Source organism: Arvicola amphibius, chromosome 2, assembly GCF_903992535.2.
Source record: "Arvicola amphibius chromosome 2, mArvAmp1.2, whole genome shotgun sequence".
Lineage (NCBI taxonomy): Eukaryota > Metazoa > Chordata > Mammalia > Rodentia > Cricetidae > Arvicola > Arvicola amphibius.
Window position 1 is genome coordinate 183,843,268 of NC_052048.2, and position 17,224 is coordinate 183,860,491.

Here is a 17,224-nt window from a genome sequence, read left to right on the forward strand (position 1 = left end):
TAAAGCCCATCACATAGGAACACTCTGTTCCCATGATGAATTTTCAGGCATATCTGGGCATGGTCACTCGGTGTCATGCTTAAGAGAGTATTCTGGCTCACCGTGAGACACCTAAGAAGTCTCAAATGGAAACCAATTCCCCAATGGGACACTCCTCCCAGGCACATTTTCAAGCTCCGTTTTACTGCTAGGGAGCTGCCATCTTTTTTTTTTTTTTTTTTTTTTTTACCCTGTGTAAGGGTGCTGTACAGACAGAGCCAGCAGTGTTCAGAGCCTGGGCAAGAATCTCCATTTAAACCCAGGAAACCTAGGAGTGGTTTAACGCATTGAAAGTGGACTATAGATTCTTATCTCAAGGCGAACAACTTTCCTTGCTTGAGCTTTTTCCATCAGTCTCTAGAGCACAGCACTCCATGAGATCACAGTCAGGCAGTGGATCCAAGGGCAAACTTTGCCACCTTCACACTGGTCCCAGAGCGTCTACAATTAAGGAAAATGGGACCAAAAAAATTTTTTTTGCGTTGAGAATCTCTGACAACTACATAAACCCATCTTTGTTGGCTTTTGTTCCTTCTAATTGTCTCATTTCTCTGAGACAGTAGACAAAGCATAGACCATAAAAGAGCAGTCAAGAAGGAGAGCAAGGATGAAAGCTAAGCACCACACAAAGTGGCATTGAGAGGAGAGAGACAAGCACACTCTATTCAAGTAGTTACAAACCCCTTCAGGGACAGCCAGAGGGCCTCAAAGGTAACATTCACTCCCAACTCAGGGGGAGGGCAGAAAGAGGGCGGTGGGGTGGGGAGCACAGAGATGGGCATTGTCATGGAGGCAAAAGTCCCAAGCTGCACATCACAAACCCTGATGAGCCCTTCATCTGAAGTGAATATCCACTCCTTTGTGTTCCTTCTCATTAAAGACTCCATCTTTAAGACTGTGCAAATACGTCCATGGATGGCCCCTGTGGGAGCTGTGTTTGAAATACAGTGTTTATTTTTAAAATAGATTCTTGCGTTGACATATATTAGGCTTTAAAAAAAATAGCAATTTCGCCATTAGCTTGTACAATCTGCTTTTTCCTGCTGAATACCGTTCCTGTTTGTAGCGAGCCCTAAACACCCTTTGAGTTGAAATGTTACTGCCACCTACCGTTCTTTGCCAGCAATGTAAACAAAATGAGAAAGGAGTTTCTTCAAAGTGAAGGGATGAGGAGGAATCCCTTCAGCACAGGAAGCAATAGATAAAAGAAAAAGGCAGATTTAGGTTTACCTGCTTTTTCAATATGGAAACCTGACCACCAGACTACATGCGAGCATTTTAAATCTGTGAGGACTTGGTGCAAGAATCAATCTTTACAAAAGAAAAACATTTATCAGAGCACTTCTTTAAAAGGGGGAAAAAGAAACAGAAAAGATCCAACCAAAGGAGACACACCCACAGAAACCAGGGTCATAGCCTTCAGAAGCACTTGGGAAGCCCTAACTAAAAGTTTAGGTTGAGACAAAATCCATTTCTATTTTGGGAATATGTAGCTTATTTTTAAATTGTATTACATTTATTTGGGTTGATGGGAGGTTGCTTCATATACGTAGAAGCAGAAGACAACTTGGGTGAGTTGGTTTTCTTCTTGCACCGTGTGGGTTCCAGGGATAAAAGTCAGGTCCTCAGGTTTGGAAGCTTGTGCTTTGATCCAGTGAACTACCACACTGGTCCTTGCGGAGTTTTTAAAACCACACATCATAAAACCACGAAGCTCTGGTCTGCAAAGGCCAACTGAGGCCGTCAGGATTAGCACTTGAAGCTTCTAAGGAAGGCCAGTCATCCCACACAGTCATGAGGAGGATGCTTCATATCTATGCTGGGGTGTCCAGTAATTGAGAAAGCCTCATCCAGCTAATGATGAAGTCCAAGTAAAGACTTGGAACCCAGTTGTAAAATACAGAGGAAAAAAATAGGTAAAGCCTATTTTTAAGCCTATTTTAAGTTCAGTTCTCTTCCTAAAGAGTTCTCCTAGGGAACTGAAGCTTTCTGTCCCACCCTCTCCTTAGGAGACAACGTCCACTGGAGTGGGAATCCTCATCTCAGAAGCCACTACCTCTCCCCAATCCTTCTATGTTCAAGAACACCGAGGTCTCTCCATCATATACCACAACCATCCACAAAAGATAGAGGATCTCTCTGAGAAAATTAAAGAACCAAGAGCCACAGTAATAAGGACGGCAGGCCAGCAAAGTGCCCACAGATTCTCTGAGAAGAAATGGGTTGTTTGCCCAGCATTGTGAAGAACTTAGCTCCATTTGCCCATGAGAGATGCTCAGAATACTTGCCCAGCACTTTCTAGGAGCCCAAGGTGGGAATGAGACTGCCCGCCCACCGAGAGAGGGGAAGGAAGGCAAGGCTGGGTACCAGCTGGCACACTGTGGAGGCCTTGAGGGCACAGTATGTACTACGTGGTGTGGAATGCGGAGTGTGTACTGTGTGGCACTGCGTGAGGAATCAGAAACTTAGAAAGAGAGAATCACAGTCTCCATCTCCCTAGTTTCAAATTATGGTGTCTCTCTCTTATACAGATAGCTTTCTCCCACTCTCGAAAAAAATTGTGGGCTCAAGTGTCACAAACGTTCTCACCAGGAGTCCCACTCTCTAAGCCCCTTCTTCCTATTTCCAGGAGTGACTCATACACCTGAATGTGTGTGTCCTGAACCACACACCCGAATGTGTCCCCACCCCAAACATGCATCACTGGGATGCACGGACAGTTATTTTAGAACTGTTTTGAAAATGACTGGCTATCCATTCTCTGTATCCATGTGTTGCAATGTCTCCCAAAGGCAAATTAACAGAGAAAACCAGAGTTACGGTAAAGTCTGAGGAAGTGGCAGCTGGACTAGCGGGTTATTGTGGGGTCAAGTACGAGGGAGGAGGGAAGGTCACCAGAACTTTGAAACAGGCCTTAGAATAGGAAACTGTGGACTCTGAGAACACAGGCAAACAGAAGGATGGGTGGGACCCAACTACACTGCGGTGCCTGAAGGCCTCCCTGCTCCCCGAGCATTGCTTCATCCACATGCCCCGAGGGATTGTCTCTTCTCTGTGGAGACAAAGGGTAGAACTAGGCCAGCAGTGAGCTGGCTCCTCACTAACACTGAGGGGAGGGAAGGATGAAAGAAGGCTTCCTCCCAGCTCTGATTTGTAGCGGAAATACTTCATGGCACAGGCAGAGACAATGACGTCACATTTGACACAGTTATGGCCCCTGTAGAATGGTGGAAATTAGCCCCGATTCTGAGTGGTCATTTGTACATTCTCTTCTGTTGCCTGACAAGTCCTGTGGCTATGTCCAGTGATGTGGTAGAAATCCCAAGGTATTGGGGCTCCCAAGGGTGTAGCTCTCAGAAGAATGAACTGATAGTTGACTCAGTGCTGGGTTTTGTTCCCTTTCAGAGAATGAGAGATAACTGTTTTGGACCCCAGTGAACTGTGCTTACTTTTCTCATAGTATAGGTGCCGCCCCAGAATTCTCTAAAGGGTTATTAATAACCCCAGCTAAAGAACTTAGCCCTTGGGAAGAGATCACTATCAGTTGGTAGAACTAGCATCCCTTGTATGGATGATCACTTGTTTTAGTTTGGACATTATCCTCCCTAGGCTGTATTCCTACTCCATTTATCAAACTGATGAGAGCCAATACCATCCTGTCACAATGAGGTCCTCGGGGATGATCCAGCAACTGGATTAAAGAGAGGTAACTTACAAAAACCCATGACACTGAGCACCTGCTACCGGCACAGGGCTGCTCCCAGGGGAGACAAGACAGGCTGTGCACATGGCCTCCACTTTTAGCACATTCTTGCAATCTCTCTCTCTCTCTCTCTCTCTCTCTCTCTCTCTCTCTCTGTCTCTCTCTCTCTCTCTCTCTCTCTCTGTGTGTGTGTCTGTCTCTCTCTCTCTCTCTCTCTCTCTCTCTCTCTCTCTCTCTCTCTCTCTCTCTCTCTCTCTCTCTCTCTGCCAAACAGCAGATTCTGCATGCAGGGAAGAGTTATCACCATCTAGCTTTAAATGATACTGAAGCAGCTTTAAAACAAACAAACAAAAAAATACCCTAACATTTTGCTCTCGTAATGCCTGGAGGCAAACTGTTATGGTAGACATTATCTCTGTTCTGATTTTACTCTTTATTTATGTTATTGAAATGTTTTTTACTTATTTTTATTTTATGTGAATGAGTATTTGCTTGAATATATGTCTGTATACTACATACATGTAGTGCCCACAGAAGCCGGATGAATCCCCTAGGACTGGAGTTACAGAAGGCTGTGAGCCACTATGTGGGTGCTGGGCATGGAAATCAGTCTTCTAGCAGTCTGAGCTCTTAACCAAAAGCTACCTTTCCAGGCCCTCTGCTTTGGTTTTTGAAGGATATACTTACCAGTCCCCTGAAGTGCCTGTCCACTGTCCCCAGCCTACTTGGTAAGCTGAGAAGAAGCCATGAGCTTTCTGCACGTAAGGGTCCCACACTTTATCTTGCTCAGACATTCCTTTGTCTCTTTTGGTTAGATACACTTATAAATGTCTGGGAGTCTGTACATGCAGACTCTTTAGATAGTTAGGATCTTATGTGCCAAATCATCTCTTTCTCCATTCAAAGAGTCTCTAAATGTCTTCAGGGACTAAAGAATTAAGAAAACCCCAAATACAAATGTGGTATAGAAAGCATCTCATGGTGTAGGCTGCTTGACAACCCTCTTTCTGGCTACTCTGCCTTTCTACTGAGCTCATCAGAATTGCCTATAACTCCTTGTACCTATCATTGGAACGTTCTACTTTTTAACCTGTGAAATACCACCATGCCCTCTAAGGAACGTGAGTATATCCTTATTACTTTTCCGCATACTCTCCCTAGATCAAAAACATTTGCATTGAAGTTTTCAACATAAAAATGGATTGCACATCCAGACAATGCACTCAGAATTCTCCCTGTTGCTTTGCTGCAATGTGATCAGGATTAGGTCTGCTACAGCAATACATTAGATACCTGTCTATTTTGGTCTGATGGGGCACCACTGCTCTGAAGCCCAGCTGGGCCGTGAATTTGTAATCTTCTTGCTACATCCTCCTGAGTAGCTGGAAAGGCAGGTCTGCACCACCAGGCCCACCATGCCTTTCCTCTAACAGCCAACATTGATTCACTCAACCTTGAAGCTTTACTACATGTTGCTATTCCAGATACAGCACACCATGTTGTAGGGACAGAATTAGCAACATACAATTTGACCAATTGGGGAACGCATATGATTTAAAGAAGCTTCTAGCTGCTTTTTATGCATTCCAACTACTGTTGCCCAGGTGAGGACGGGCAAGGCTGCCAACTTTTACAAAAGAAAAAAAAAAAAACGAACCACTTAACAGTTATAATATCCTCGGTGCTGTAATTGTTGGCAAAATTTGGAACTCGTAAAACTGGAAAGCCAGAATTTCCTGGCAGCATTTTCAATAAAATATATGTCTTAATGTTGGAACATATTCTCCTAGCCCCCCCTCCCTTTTTTCCTGCAATGCCAGTCAAAGCAAGACCTGCTTACAGGGAATCTCTGTTGGCTATTCTCCTAGATGAACCTGGAAGCATGTCTTAATTTCCCCAAATGGAATAGGTCTTTTGCATGAATAATTTTTTGAGAAGGTCATAAAAAGAAAATGAAGATATCTTATTAGGAATGTTTTACACTTATCACATATAAGAATAGGAGATTCTTGTGTGTTTGGCTCTCAGAGGCAAGCACTCAAGGACGGCAAGGAGATAAAGGAGAGCAAAGGAAGGTGTGCTTTTCTGGCGTCTCTCCCAGCTGGGGTGATTAGCCAAGGTGAGTAAGACTTAGACCAGTCAAAGGTGAGCAGGGAGGGCACTCAACTATCTCAGCCAAACACATGCCAGGCACCATCTCTTTTCTGACAGCCCCAATTCCATCTTGCAGCCCAGCTAAACCCCACACCCCACTAAGAAGATTAATTTTCTTCTTATCTGACTGTGATGCACAAAGAGTTTTTCCACAGTCCAAATCCTCACCCGATCATTCATCTCCCTCCCAGCAACCTGGAGCCTTGGCAGTAAGTGCAACCCCCACTTTCAGTAGGGTCAGGTCGTAACCTTATGTTCCCAGGGGAAACTGGGGGAAGAAAATGGCTCAGAGCCAGAGGGCATGAAGTTATTTCTCTTCCAGCCAAGAACATGTGAATTCTCAGAAATGAGGAAGGACGTAAGGGCTGCTATCTTGATATCATGACTGAACTGTAAACTATGTAGAAAAGATGAATTTGGAGGGTTTCAGTATGATGGTGTGTTTTGGTTAACCCTAAATGGTTTCTAGATTACAGATTTCTTTAAACATAGCTAGGCAATGTTATTATTATTATTATTATTATTATTATTATTATTATTATTATTATTATTTGCTTGCTTGCTTGCTTGCTTGCTTGCTTGCTTGCTTGCAAGGTCAGGGCCCAGGCAATGTTAATTATTGCAGTGTTCTCCGAGGGACATTTCTGTCACATAAAGAAAAATTTAGCATTTACCAACCCATGTGTAATAGTACAGTAAGGTAGGCCTGAGAATCCTTTCAAAGCGCACTGCTCTGAAGGCCGTTTTCACTAAATATTCATACTTTCCATACAAGAAAAAATAAAAAGTGGAGTATAAAGGAAAGAACAAATACTGGTTTCTAGCTTTCTCTCTGAAGACATCCACTACGATATGTACCAGTAGGAATTATAAGCAATAATTTTTATAAGATTTCCCCATTAAATATAAGCTTTTCAAAGGTAATGGGTTTCTTACTTAAGCTTATATCTCCAGCACCTATCATGGCTACTGAAGGTGCCCCATAGTGATTGGTTCAGCTGTCCAATTTGTTCCCTAGAAGTAAAATAAAATCATCAATCAGACTTCACACACTGTGGCTCAAGCTTGCTAACTGCGACTCTTGTCTGAGTATGAAATATTCTGCCGATGGCAGAGATCCACCAGCCTTGACCAGCCAATGAGGTAACAGATAAAAGTTTAGACACAGGCATCTCCATGTTTTCAAAATGATTCACTTTCACTTCTTATGAATGCCAGGTTTTGGCCCGCTCTGGGGCTGCTCACTACAGTCTCACCCAGTATCTTAGACCAGGGCCAAAATAGACCCTTCTTCCTTGTGTGATAGTCCTCCTTCTTGGACCTTTCAGGCTTCGCATCTGAAGGTAATAATATACTATCATAATACAATATAATTACAATAAATAGATAAATAATAGGTTGTGTCATGCCATCAATTTAGGGGAGTCTCATAAGCCGAATATTTGAAACCCCTATGATTATTATTACTCAGAAACTAAATCCGTCTCTGGGTCCTATGCCTGCTGACTTTCAATCGACCCAAATGGCAGTCTTCCCTGTTTTCAGAGTGCTCAGAGCTCACCAGAGTGTCCATCTCCTTTCTTATCTCATAGACACAGTGATGAGCACTCCAAGTAGATGGCTTGATTAAATTTAAGCGAACTGGATCTTTTTTGGTCTTCCATCCGAACAAAATACAGTCTCGCTAAGGGCGATCGTTGAGCAATGAATGATGAGGACAGGGACGTTTCTCTATTTTAAAACAAGATCTCATGCAGTCTGTCTAACTCGCTAAGTAGCTAAGGATGATCTCGTTCTTCTGATTTCCCTACCACAGCCCCTGGGTGCAAAGACACATTTTGATGAGGTGCTGCCATGGAACCCAGTACTCTGTACATGCTACACCGGCAGTCCATCCATTGGGCTACGACTCTACCCACATGCCACTTTAAGGAAACTTTCTTAGACATACAAACTATTCTGTAAAACCTTAAGGCAAAGTCATTGGGATCCTGAAAGGAAAATGTGTCAGTCATCTCTTGCCTATTTATATCAAAATCAGTTCTTCAAGGTTGCCCTTTCCTCTGTGCCAGGTCTGAAGACAGCATACATATGTTACATACATGTTGTGTGTCCTTCGGGATCACAGACCCTCCTGGAGGAGGCATATGTGTGTAAATGCATGTGCGTAGGCATGTACATACCTACCCAGGAATCCTCATGTTTCGAAATGGAAACAGTATGACCTCAACAAGACACAGCAGAGACAAAAGGAGAGTCCCTCCTGTCCACAGCTTCTTCTCGCCATTCTTGAAGAAGGAAAGAGAATGATGCAGCAAGGAAGCTAAGTGTGTGCAAACAACGAGAAAACACTGAGGAGATCCAAGGGGGCTTGGGTGGGAAGAGCCTTGCAGTGACCTGACTGCTGAGGAGGAAGACTGAGCTGGGGCAACCTGTGTACCAGTCTTCTCTCTTCCAGCCCTTGGGGGGAAGATAATTATTTTTTGAGAATATGGCCTCTCTTATTTGTGTTCTCAGAGAATCCATTTTTTTCAATGTAATTGTTAGTCATTTGTCTTGTTTTATTCTTTTTGCTATTGATTTATGTCTTTGTCTTTATTATTTTTCTTCTTTTGTCTTTATTTTTTATTGAGGTTCTGCAATCAAATGAAATACTTTGCATATTTGTGTACAAATACCTTTTATTGATAAATGATTTAGAGTCATAAATCATTCGGTGAATGCTATTTATGATGTCCAAATTCTGATACATAGCATTTTCAGTTCCAAGACTTTAAGGCTTTGGATTTGTTTTTCAGAAGTCAGTTGTTTAGTATCGCCAAGATGCTGAAATTAAACCCATTTTGTCTCCACATTGTCTGAGGCTTAGGGCTAGAATAACAGATGCCAGTCTCATTGCAATAATTTCTCATGTTCTTTCCATGTATTTATTCATAAATATTTCCACTGCAAAGATACTTTGCAATATTAAGAAACTGTGGAATATATATATATATATATATATATATATATATATATAGAGAGAGAGAGAGAGAGAGAGAGAGAGAGACAGAGAGACAGAGACAGAGACAGAGAGACAGAGAGAGACAGAGAGAGAGTACAGCACAGAACACACTTATCAAGATGCTGCAACTTGGAGAGGAAAGGCTTCTTAGACTTATACTTCCAGGTCACAGTTTATCATCAAGGGATGTCAAGACAGGAACTCAAGCAGGGGCTTGAAGCACAAATCCTGGAGGGATGTTGCTCTCTGACTGTCTTACTGACTTGCTCTCTGGTTTATATGCTCAGCTAGCTTTCAGTCCAAGCTCACCTGCCCAGGAATGGCACTACCTACCGCGGGCTGGGCCCTCCTACATCAATTAATAAGAAAGACACTACAGTGACTGTTCTATGTCCAGGGGATCCGCAGATTCAACCAAGCAAAGATGAAGAGTATTTCAAAAAATATTGTTTGTAGAGAACACGTATGGCTCCTGTTATTCTTCCCTAAATAATACAGTACCTCAACTCCTGTAGTGTTCGCCTTCCGTCGGGCAGTGCATAGAACCGGAAAGTGGATTATGTGCAAATACTGTACCACTTTCCATAAAGCCCTTCAGGATCTGCTGTGTTCACAGAGACAGAGACAACTACACAGTCCAAACAGAAACTAAGAGCTCATTCCAGTACAGGTTTAAGACGCTGGCTGTTAGGGGATGCGCTCCATGCATTTGCAGTTCTTGGGAAGAACGTCCACAACCTCAGAAACAATCACTTTATATGTTACGAAGCATACATCAGTATGCTCTCTAGAGAAAACTCCGACCATAGAGGACTAGATTGATGTAACGGCCCACTCTCTGGAAATCGCATATATACGGAAACACTCGGGTGCTCTGTCAAGGCTTAGTATTTACTTCTGCAGACAATTAAAACTCTAATTTTCCAATAAGTCTGCCCACAGATAGATGGCCACTTATTTATCCATTCACGGACGGCTGAGTCATCCCTGGTCACAAGCCCTAATACTGTACAAAAAGGAAATGGAAAAACACTCTGAATTGTAAGCAATCAAAATGCCACCCGAAACCAACACAGTTTAATTAAAAAGAGAAAATCCATAGCAATTCATTTTTTCCTTTGTCCTCTTCACATAAGAAAATAAGAGGTAATACAGAGAAGTAATTAAAATGAAGTCTCCTTTTGCCCTCAGGATGTCTAAGTAGAACCTTTGCCAGTGAAATAATTAGCTTGAGATTTCTCATTTTTCTCCCTTTGTCCTGGGGAAATTGCTTCGGGTCTTTCTTTAGAAACAATGCAGTGCCTTGCCTCTTCACTTAACTGCAGGCTTCTAAGAAGTTTAGTAATCCTGTTATTCTGTGCAAAGGTAAGATTGAATGTTATAAAGCCAGTGTCACTATTTGATTAGGACCTTGGACGGAACTGAAAAAAAGAAAAAGCCCAGTTTCATAAATGACAGTGTATTTCTACAACCTCTGAGGTGGAGTGATTGTCCTGAAGTTAAAAGTGGGTGCAAATGAATGACCTCAGACTATAACCTCAGATTGCACCCTAGAATGTGCGTCAGCAGCAAACTATGAGCAGACAAGAGGATTCACTTAGCACAAAATACCAGCCGCTCTCCAAAACTCCAAATGCATGCTACTTTCCAACCGTGATTGGACCTAAAGAGAAGGGACGCCTACAATACGGACCTATTCACAGGAGCTGTGTCTGTTCACCCACACATGCCACATCCACACACAAATAATACCCGCCTTGTCCCAGCTTCCTTTCTGCCATCTTAGAGAAGAAAGCATCAACCGTAGCTCCCAATTCCAGGTGACAGTCCATCATTGTGGGGAAGTCAAGGCGGCAGGGCACAGAAGCAGCTGTCACATTCCATCCACACCCAAGGGCAGAGAGAGGTTGATGAATGCATGCGTGCTGACTGCTCAGCTAACTTGCTCCTCTTTAACAAAGTCCAAGATCCAAACTCAAGAAATGGCACCCACTGTTAGACAGGCTTTTCTCACGTCACTTATCATAATTAAGAAAATTTCTCAAAGGCAGACTTACAGGTCAACTTGGTCTAGACAATCCCACACTGAGATTCTAAATTAAGTCAAGGTGACAAAACTATCAGACCATCCTAGAAACGAAACCTACTGGGCAATATTTCACAAAGCACATTCAGAAATTGAGATAACGAAAGCCTGTGAGTCCTTTCCTAACTATTCAGAGCTCTCATGTGTGACTTCTGGATGGAGTTTGCAAGGGATCCGACATACTCTTGTCTCCAGTAACAAACGCACTAGGGAAGCTTAAAACGTTTTCAGATGCACAGTCTCCAGGTAGCTCCCTAGGAAGACAACAGAAGATGGAGATCCATCATGACCTGTCCTGCAGATAACCCCAAGCAAAGTAAGGACACACCAAGAGTGACAGACACACGAGACAGCTTGATCACCACTGGAAACAGCTCGTGTTTCAGGCCCTCCCTCACCCAGCAATCACGGTGACATAAATAAAACAGCAAGATCCAGTTTGGTGGCCTCTGGGCCTTCTGTCTGAAGTGCATGGTGTTTTAGCAACGGGGACTTTACCTTAGTTTCCACCTCTGAGGAAGAACCAAGGGCAATAGTCTATCCTGTTTTAGAGTCTCTTGGGTAACCCTGGCAAACAAACAACGTGAGAGGGCTTCTCAAGTCTAGCATGGAGGTTTGTGTTAGATAGTCCGTGGCTCTTATGTAAGTAACATTATTCAGCTGAGCTGGCTACACACACACACACACACACACACACACACACACACACACACACACCAATAACAACAGCACCAATTAATGAAAAAGGAGGCCATGAACTTGAAAGAGAACAAGGAGGTATATGGGAGGTTTTGGAGGGGGGAGAGTGAAGAGAAAATGATGTAATGACTCGTAATCTCAAAAACTAATTATAAAATAACAAGAGACTCACTGTAGCACTCTGGAGTGACTGAGATCTTTCATATCTGAGTCCTCATAGTGGGGTGTGATCATCCCCAGCCCGCTGTCACTCAGCATGCGTTTCCTCAGGGCCGGGTTCCACCAGTCAGACAGCCTGGGTTAAAAGTGGTACCAGAAAGTAATTGCAAATCTTACTCTCCTTCTTTTCTCATAACGATCTTGTTTTAAATCCATTTTTACTAGATACATCCTTCATACTCCTCATTTCTCAACAGTTCTGAGCTATCTGTATAATTTTGTCCTTTTTCATATTGATGAGGTATTTCATTTTGAAGATTAAGTCATTTTACTACACATGTGACGTGAGTAAAGAATTAATGGAGCTAGGCACAGAAATTAACTTAGAAAATGAGAAAGCCCAACCTTGTTCTTAGCATCTTTGTTTCTGATTTATTTCCAGAAATCCCTGCTGCTGAGAAATAAGAAATCAAGGATGGATGGGAGGTCTAATGGATCGTCAGGCCACTCTGTATTTGGATCTGAGTAACAACACTATAATCCGGGACAAAGCTGTCCCTACTTGGCTTGGAAAGAATAAGAGGAAAACGTCCAAAGCCACCTTAACAGATGGTTCCATTCCTCATCAAATAAATGTTGGAGTCTTTATAATGTGGGGCAGACCCTAGACACCAGCAGCTGCCTCTTCTTAGTAGGATCATCAGACTGGATTCTCTCTGGTGAGTACATTTGCTTCTGCTCTGTGGTTATGGATATACAATCTCTGTTTGCTTTGAATGCCTGTATGTGCCCTCTTGGGCATCCAGTATTTCAGCCTTCAGTCCCATATATCTGTAAGCAGCTATCTATGAAGCTTCACAAGGACAAAGACATTTGTCTGCTTTTATTTTTGCACTGTTGGCTCTCACATGTTCACAATACTATCTGATATAACAACTCCAAGTAAGCATTTTTGAATTGTTAAACATTTTAAAAATAACTTAGACATTTTACAAGATGACATTTTGGTAAACTCACCATAGACCAGGCATTGCGATTTTACTCTGAATGATGATAACTGGGCTGTCAATTGTTTTCAGAAACTTCTATGCTATGTGAGAATGTTTTTTGCTATACTTTCCTACAACTTTTCAGTTTTGACTCAGTTTCATTTTTTAAGGATTTATTTTATTTTTTTATTTATTTGTATAGTGTGTATTTCTGTGTGGGCATGTACACATGTGAGTGTAAGTGCACACAGTGCCCAGAAGAAGGCATCGAATTCACTGAAACTAGAATGTAATCGCATAGACACAAGATGTGAATGCTGGAAACTGAACTCAGGTCCTTTGCAAGAGCAGTGCATGTTCTGACCTACTGAGCCATCTCTCCAGCCCCTCAAAGAGTGTTTTAATGCAATCTTATGTGTAATTTTCCTTTACTGTTAATTAAATTTGGGGGATATGTAGCTGCTTATTTAAATGATATACAAATAATCATTAATCACTTTGATATTAAAAACTGAGGAAAAAATGTCTATAAAATGGAACAAGTTATCTTAGCACATGAAAAGTAAAAAATAAAATCTATTTTAGCTGAAACGAAATACAGGATCTGTGTCAAAAAGAATGTGGCTAAATGTCAGGTTTTAAACTTGTTTGATGTGCAAGATTAGGCAAGTGACTTAACTCCGAGTCTCAATTTTCTTCTCTATAGACTTAGGATAATCACAGAACCCAATTGGTAGGGTCATTATGACATGATGAGACTATGTAACGAATGTCTACCATGAGACAAAAGTTTTTTGCCTGTGTCAATGTATTTACTCTACAACTGGTTCTCAGAGTAGGTGAAGTGCTGGCTGGTTTTATGTCAACATTAAATAAGCTAGAGTCATCAGAGAGGAAGGAGCCTCAGTGGAGGAAATGCCTCCATGAGATCCAGCTGTAAGGTATTTTTTTCAATTAGTGATCAATAGGGAAGGGTCCAGCCCATGGTGGATGGTGCAATCCCTAGGCTGGTGTCCTGGGTTCTATAAGACAGCAGGCTGAGGAAGCCATGGGGAGCAAGCCAGGAAGCAGCACCCTTCCCTGGCCTCTGCATCAGCTCCTGCCTCCAGGATCCTGCCCTGTTTGAGTTCCTATCCTGACTTCTTTCAGTGCTCAACAGCAATGCTGAAGTGTAAGCCAAATTAACCCTTTCCTCCTCAACTTGCTTTTGGTCATGGTGTTTCATCATAACAATAGAATCTTTGACTAAGACAAGGTGGTATTTTTTCTACTCACAGATGTGGAAAAAGTTTAAGAGAATTAATTCTCTATGAAGGAAGAGCAATAATACAAGAGTGACAGGAAAAATCTAGATACTTTGTGTCGAGCAATTTAGAAACAAGGCAAAAAGAACAGGATTAAATCACCTATGCCAATGTGTTATCTAGATAACACCAAATAAAACCCATATAGATGCACAGATGGGAGTTTCAGTATTTCTAGCCCCAAGAGGGAGATGTTGTGTAACAGTAAATAAGGTTCAGACAAGATAAGAGATTGCCTAGGCATGAGGGTTCCTACACAGCCATTCAGAAGATGGCCTTACAAAACTAGATGCATCTTACTTTAAGGATACATTGATAAATCTGAATTCCATATATTTTATGGCATCAGAATATCAATTCCAAAGTCAAAGGAGATATAGAAGTCATACCACAGCCAGTGGATGCTGGCACTGAGTGAGGAGAAACACACTCACCCTGAGGCCTGTTCAACGACCAGGTCAGGCATTCCTGGAGGGGTCCCTGCCTGCTGTGACACCACCATGTCTGGGTCCAGAATAAAAATCTCATCATGAGAAATCTCCATCACAAAGTGCAAATGTTCCTAAGGGAGAAAACCAAGCGTGTCAGGGTGTTGACATCACCACCCTCAGAATAAGGAATGAACCGTGCAACACACCAAATAAGTCCACTGTTTCAACGGAAGTTTGGGCATCTGCTATCACTTCCTAAATTAATAAAGTAGCAGATGGAGGACAATGGCAGAGATGACCACCCGGGTGAAGGAGTCACACCTGACCAGGATCCTGTTAAGTGGAATGAGAAAAGACCTCTCCCCTGCTTCTTGCCAGGTGCAATAAGATGTGACATCTGACATGCTACCTGGTCCAGTATGAGCACACAACAGCTTGGACTTCTGCCCCAAAGCTAAGTGGCCATGGTTAAGAAATGGCTGGTTTTCAATGGGTTCATCACAGTGTAGTATTTTCCCAGGAAAATCTCAATAGTGGGGAGAGTTTTTAGCCTTGGGTAAACATAAGTTTTCCTCATTATTAAATATGGGAGAGTATTAGTGAACCAGATCTACGTTGTCTACATATATACCAGCTAAACAAAAATGCATCTGAAAAGTGTAAGCATTGCCTTGGCTGGATTACAAGTACCATATAAAGGAAAACTTAGAGTGTGATAATAATTATAACTCAAGTTATTATCTATTTTCATTAGCCATTTCATTGAGCCCATGAGTTCCAAAACATATGCAGACAAGAAGCACTGTTATACACGCTGTCCTACAATCTGGGAACGCTTTAATCTTTTCATTAGCAAAACCTATGAGACTGACTACCAACACACTGCACTGACTGAGAGACAGTTCGCTTTCGTAACAAAGCTGGAAAGAACTTACCTGAGATCTGTCTATCGGATAAAAGCGGTCAGCAGAAGTCGCTAAGGGAAAGAAATGCACAGGACATTTAGAGTCATTTACACTTGTCATCAGAATTACACCTTCCCTTCCTGCAGCTCAGTCAGTCTAAACCTTTGTAACAAGCATGTTACGTCCGCGGCCAGTCCCGAACATGATTAAAAACCATCACTTCCATGCTTTGGCCACTGCCGTTCCAACTGATGCTCCTAAGCCTTTCCAGCCACGCTGTTAGAGTTTCTCTGTATAACAGCCCTCCTAGCTGTCCTGGAACTCGCTCTGTAGACCAAGCTGACCTCGAACTCACAGAGATCCACCTGCCTCTGCCTCCCAAGTGCTGGGATTAAATGTGTGCCCCTCCCGGTTCACAGGGCAAGCAGTGCAGAGGTTCCTCCATCTTGAATTCTTGCTGAGGCCATTTCAGGCTTAACTAGAATTTGATCTCCGTGAAGTAGAATCCCATGGAAAATTACCCAACTCCATTCTAGAGACCCAAGGTCAAGATGCCCCAGTTAACTTATCTCAGCTACTATTAAAATGCCTGCTTGAGCAGAACCACCCTCCCCCCATCAACTGCTTACCTTTGCTTCTGCCAAACTACTTCCTTACACAAAGTCCTACCCGTAACTGCTGATTGTGATGTCAAGATGTGGTTTTTGGCCTTCAAAAACCCTATGCTCTGAAGACTCAGTTAAGTCCTGAGTACCTGAGTGTAGTCCCAGCTGGCTGGAATAAAGCCTCTCAGTTGGCTACAAACAGTCTCCGAGTGGTCATCTCTAGTGGGCTCCCTGTAACAAAACTTTCCTCCATCCCAACTGCCTACAGCAGAAAGGCTGTTGCTCCTAAACCCCATGTCCACTGTCATTTTGCTTAAACCCTTCCCAGAGGCTGTCCCCAAAGAGGACTGTGGGACTGAATTAGACCCAGCATCGTTAAACCCAGCATCGTTAAACCCAGCATCGTTAAAGGGCTCCCTTCCAGTTATTCTCTTACGTCTCTAGGAATAAGCACAGGACTTTAACAGAGGGGAGGGCTTAATATTTTATTAAGTAAATAAACCTAGAAAAGACATTACAGTTGGATAGACGTCCCAGGAATGTGACTCTCGCTTTGGAAAACATCTTGAAGATGCAGGCCAGAGACCACATGTGGCCCAAAAGAAATCATTTCCCTTCCATACTCTGTCCCTAGAGACATGCCTTCAGGAAGCCAAATGACAAAACAAAGATTAATGTTTAAGCAATATCGAAATGGGGTTGGGCTGCAGCTGTGATTTGAAAGGGAAAACTTCTGAAGTAAATAAAACATACGGTGTTTTTGAAGTTATTTGATTCTTCTTAATAAAAAAGCAAAAAACTAGGTATTTCCTTACTTAAATCTAACAGAGCCCAAATATGAGAGGTTTTACAAAACAGACCAAAAGCAATAAAAAAAAAGTATAGAGCACAACAGAGAAAAGGATGCAAATATTTACTCTTAATCACAAAATTTCAAAAACATAACTCTCTGGCTTCCTTCAGCAGCAGATGGGAGAGGGTGCAGAGCCCCACAGCCAGACATAATGAAGACAAAGTCTAAATCAGAGGTCTCCATTGTCTCTCTCCTTGAAGCTCAGGGAATTCAGCAGAAGAGGGGGCAGAAGGATTGTACAAATTGGAGGAGGTGGAGGACACCAGGAGGCCATGGCCGGCTGAGCCAGCTAA

At 42.5% G+C, this 17,224-nt stretch overlaps 1 protein-coding gene across 4 annotated transcripts in view; it reads right to left on the reverse strand.

The window, feature by feature from the left end:
• Positions 1 to 17,224, reverse strand: part of Dgki (diacylglycerol kinase iota) — a 454,067-nt gene that overhangs the window by 68,742 nt on the left and 368,101 nt on the right. For 3 of the 4 annotated variants that reach the window (XM_038320431.2, XM_038320430.1, XM_038320434.2), the window contains 3 exons: positions 15,504 to 15,544; positions 14,572 to 14,699; positions 11,858 to 11,980 (listed from right to left, as the gene is read on the reverse strand). In XM_038320431.2, the coding sequence (XP_038176359.1) occupies positions 11,858 to 11,980; positions 14,572 to 14,699; positions 15,504 to 15,544 (292 nt within the window). The remainder of the gene's footprint in view (positions 1 to 11,857; positions 11,981 to 14,571; positions 14,700 to 15,503; positions 15,545 to 17,224) is intronic. The other variant, XM_038320432.2, reaches the window with a different exon arrangement.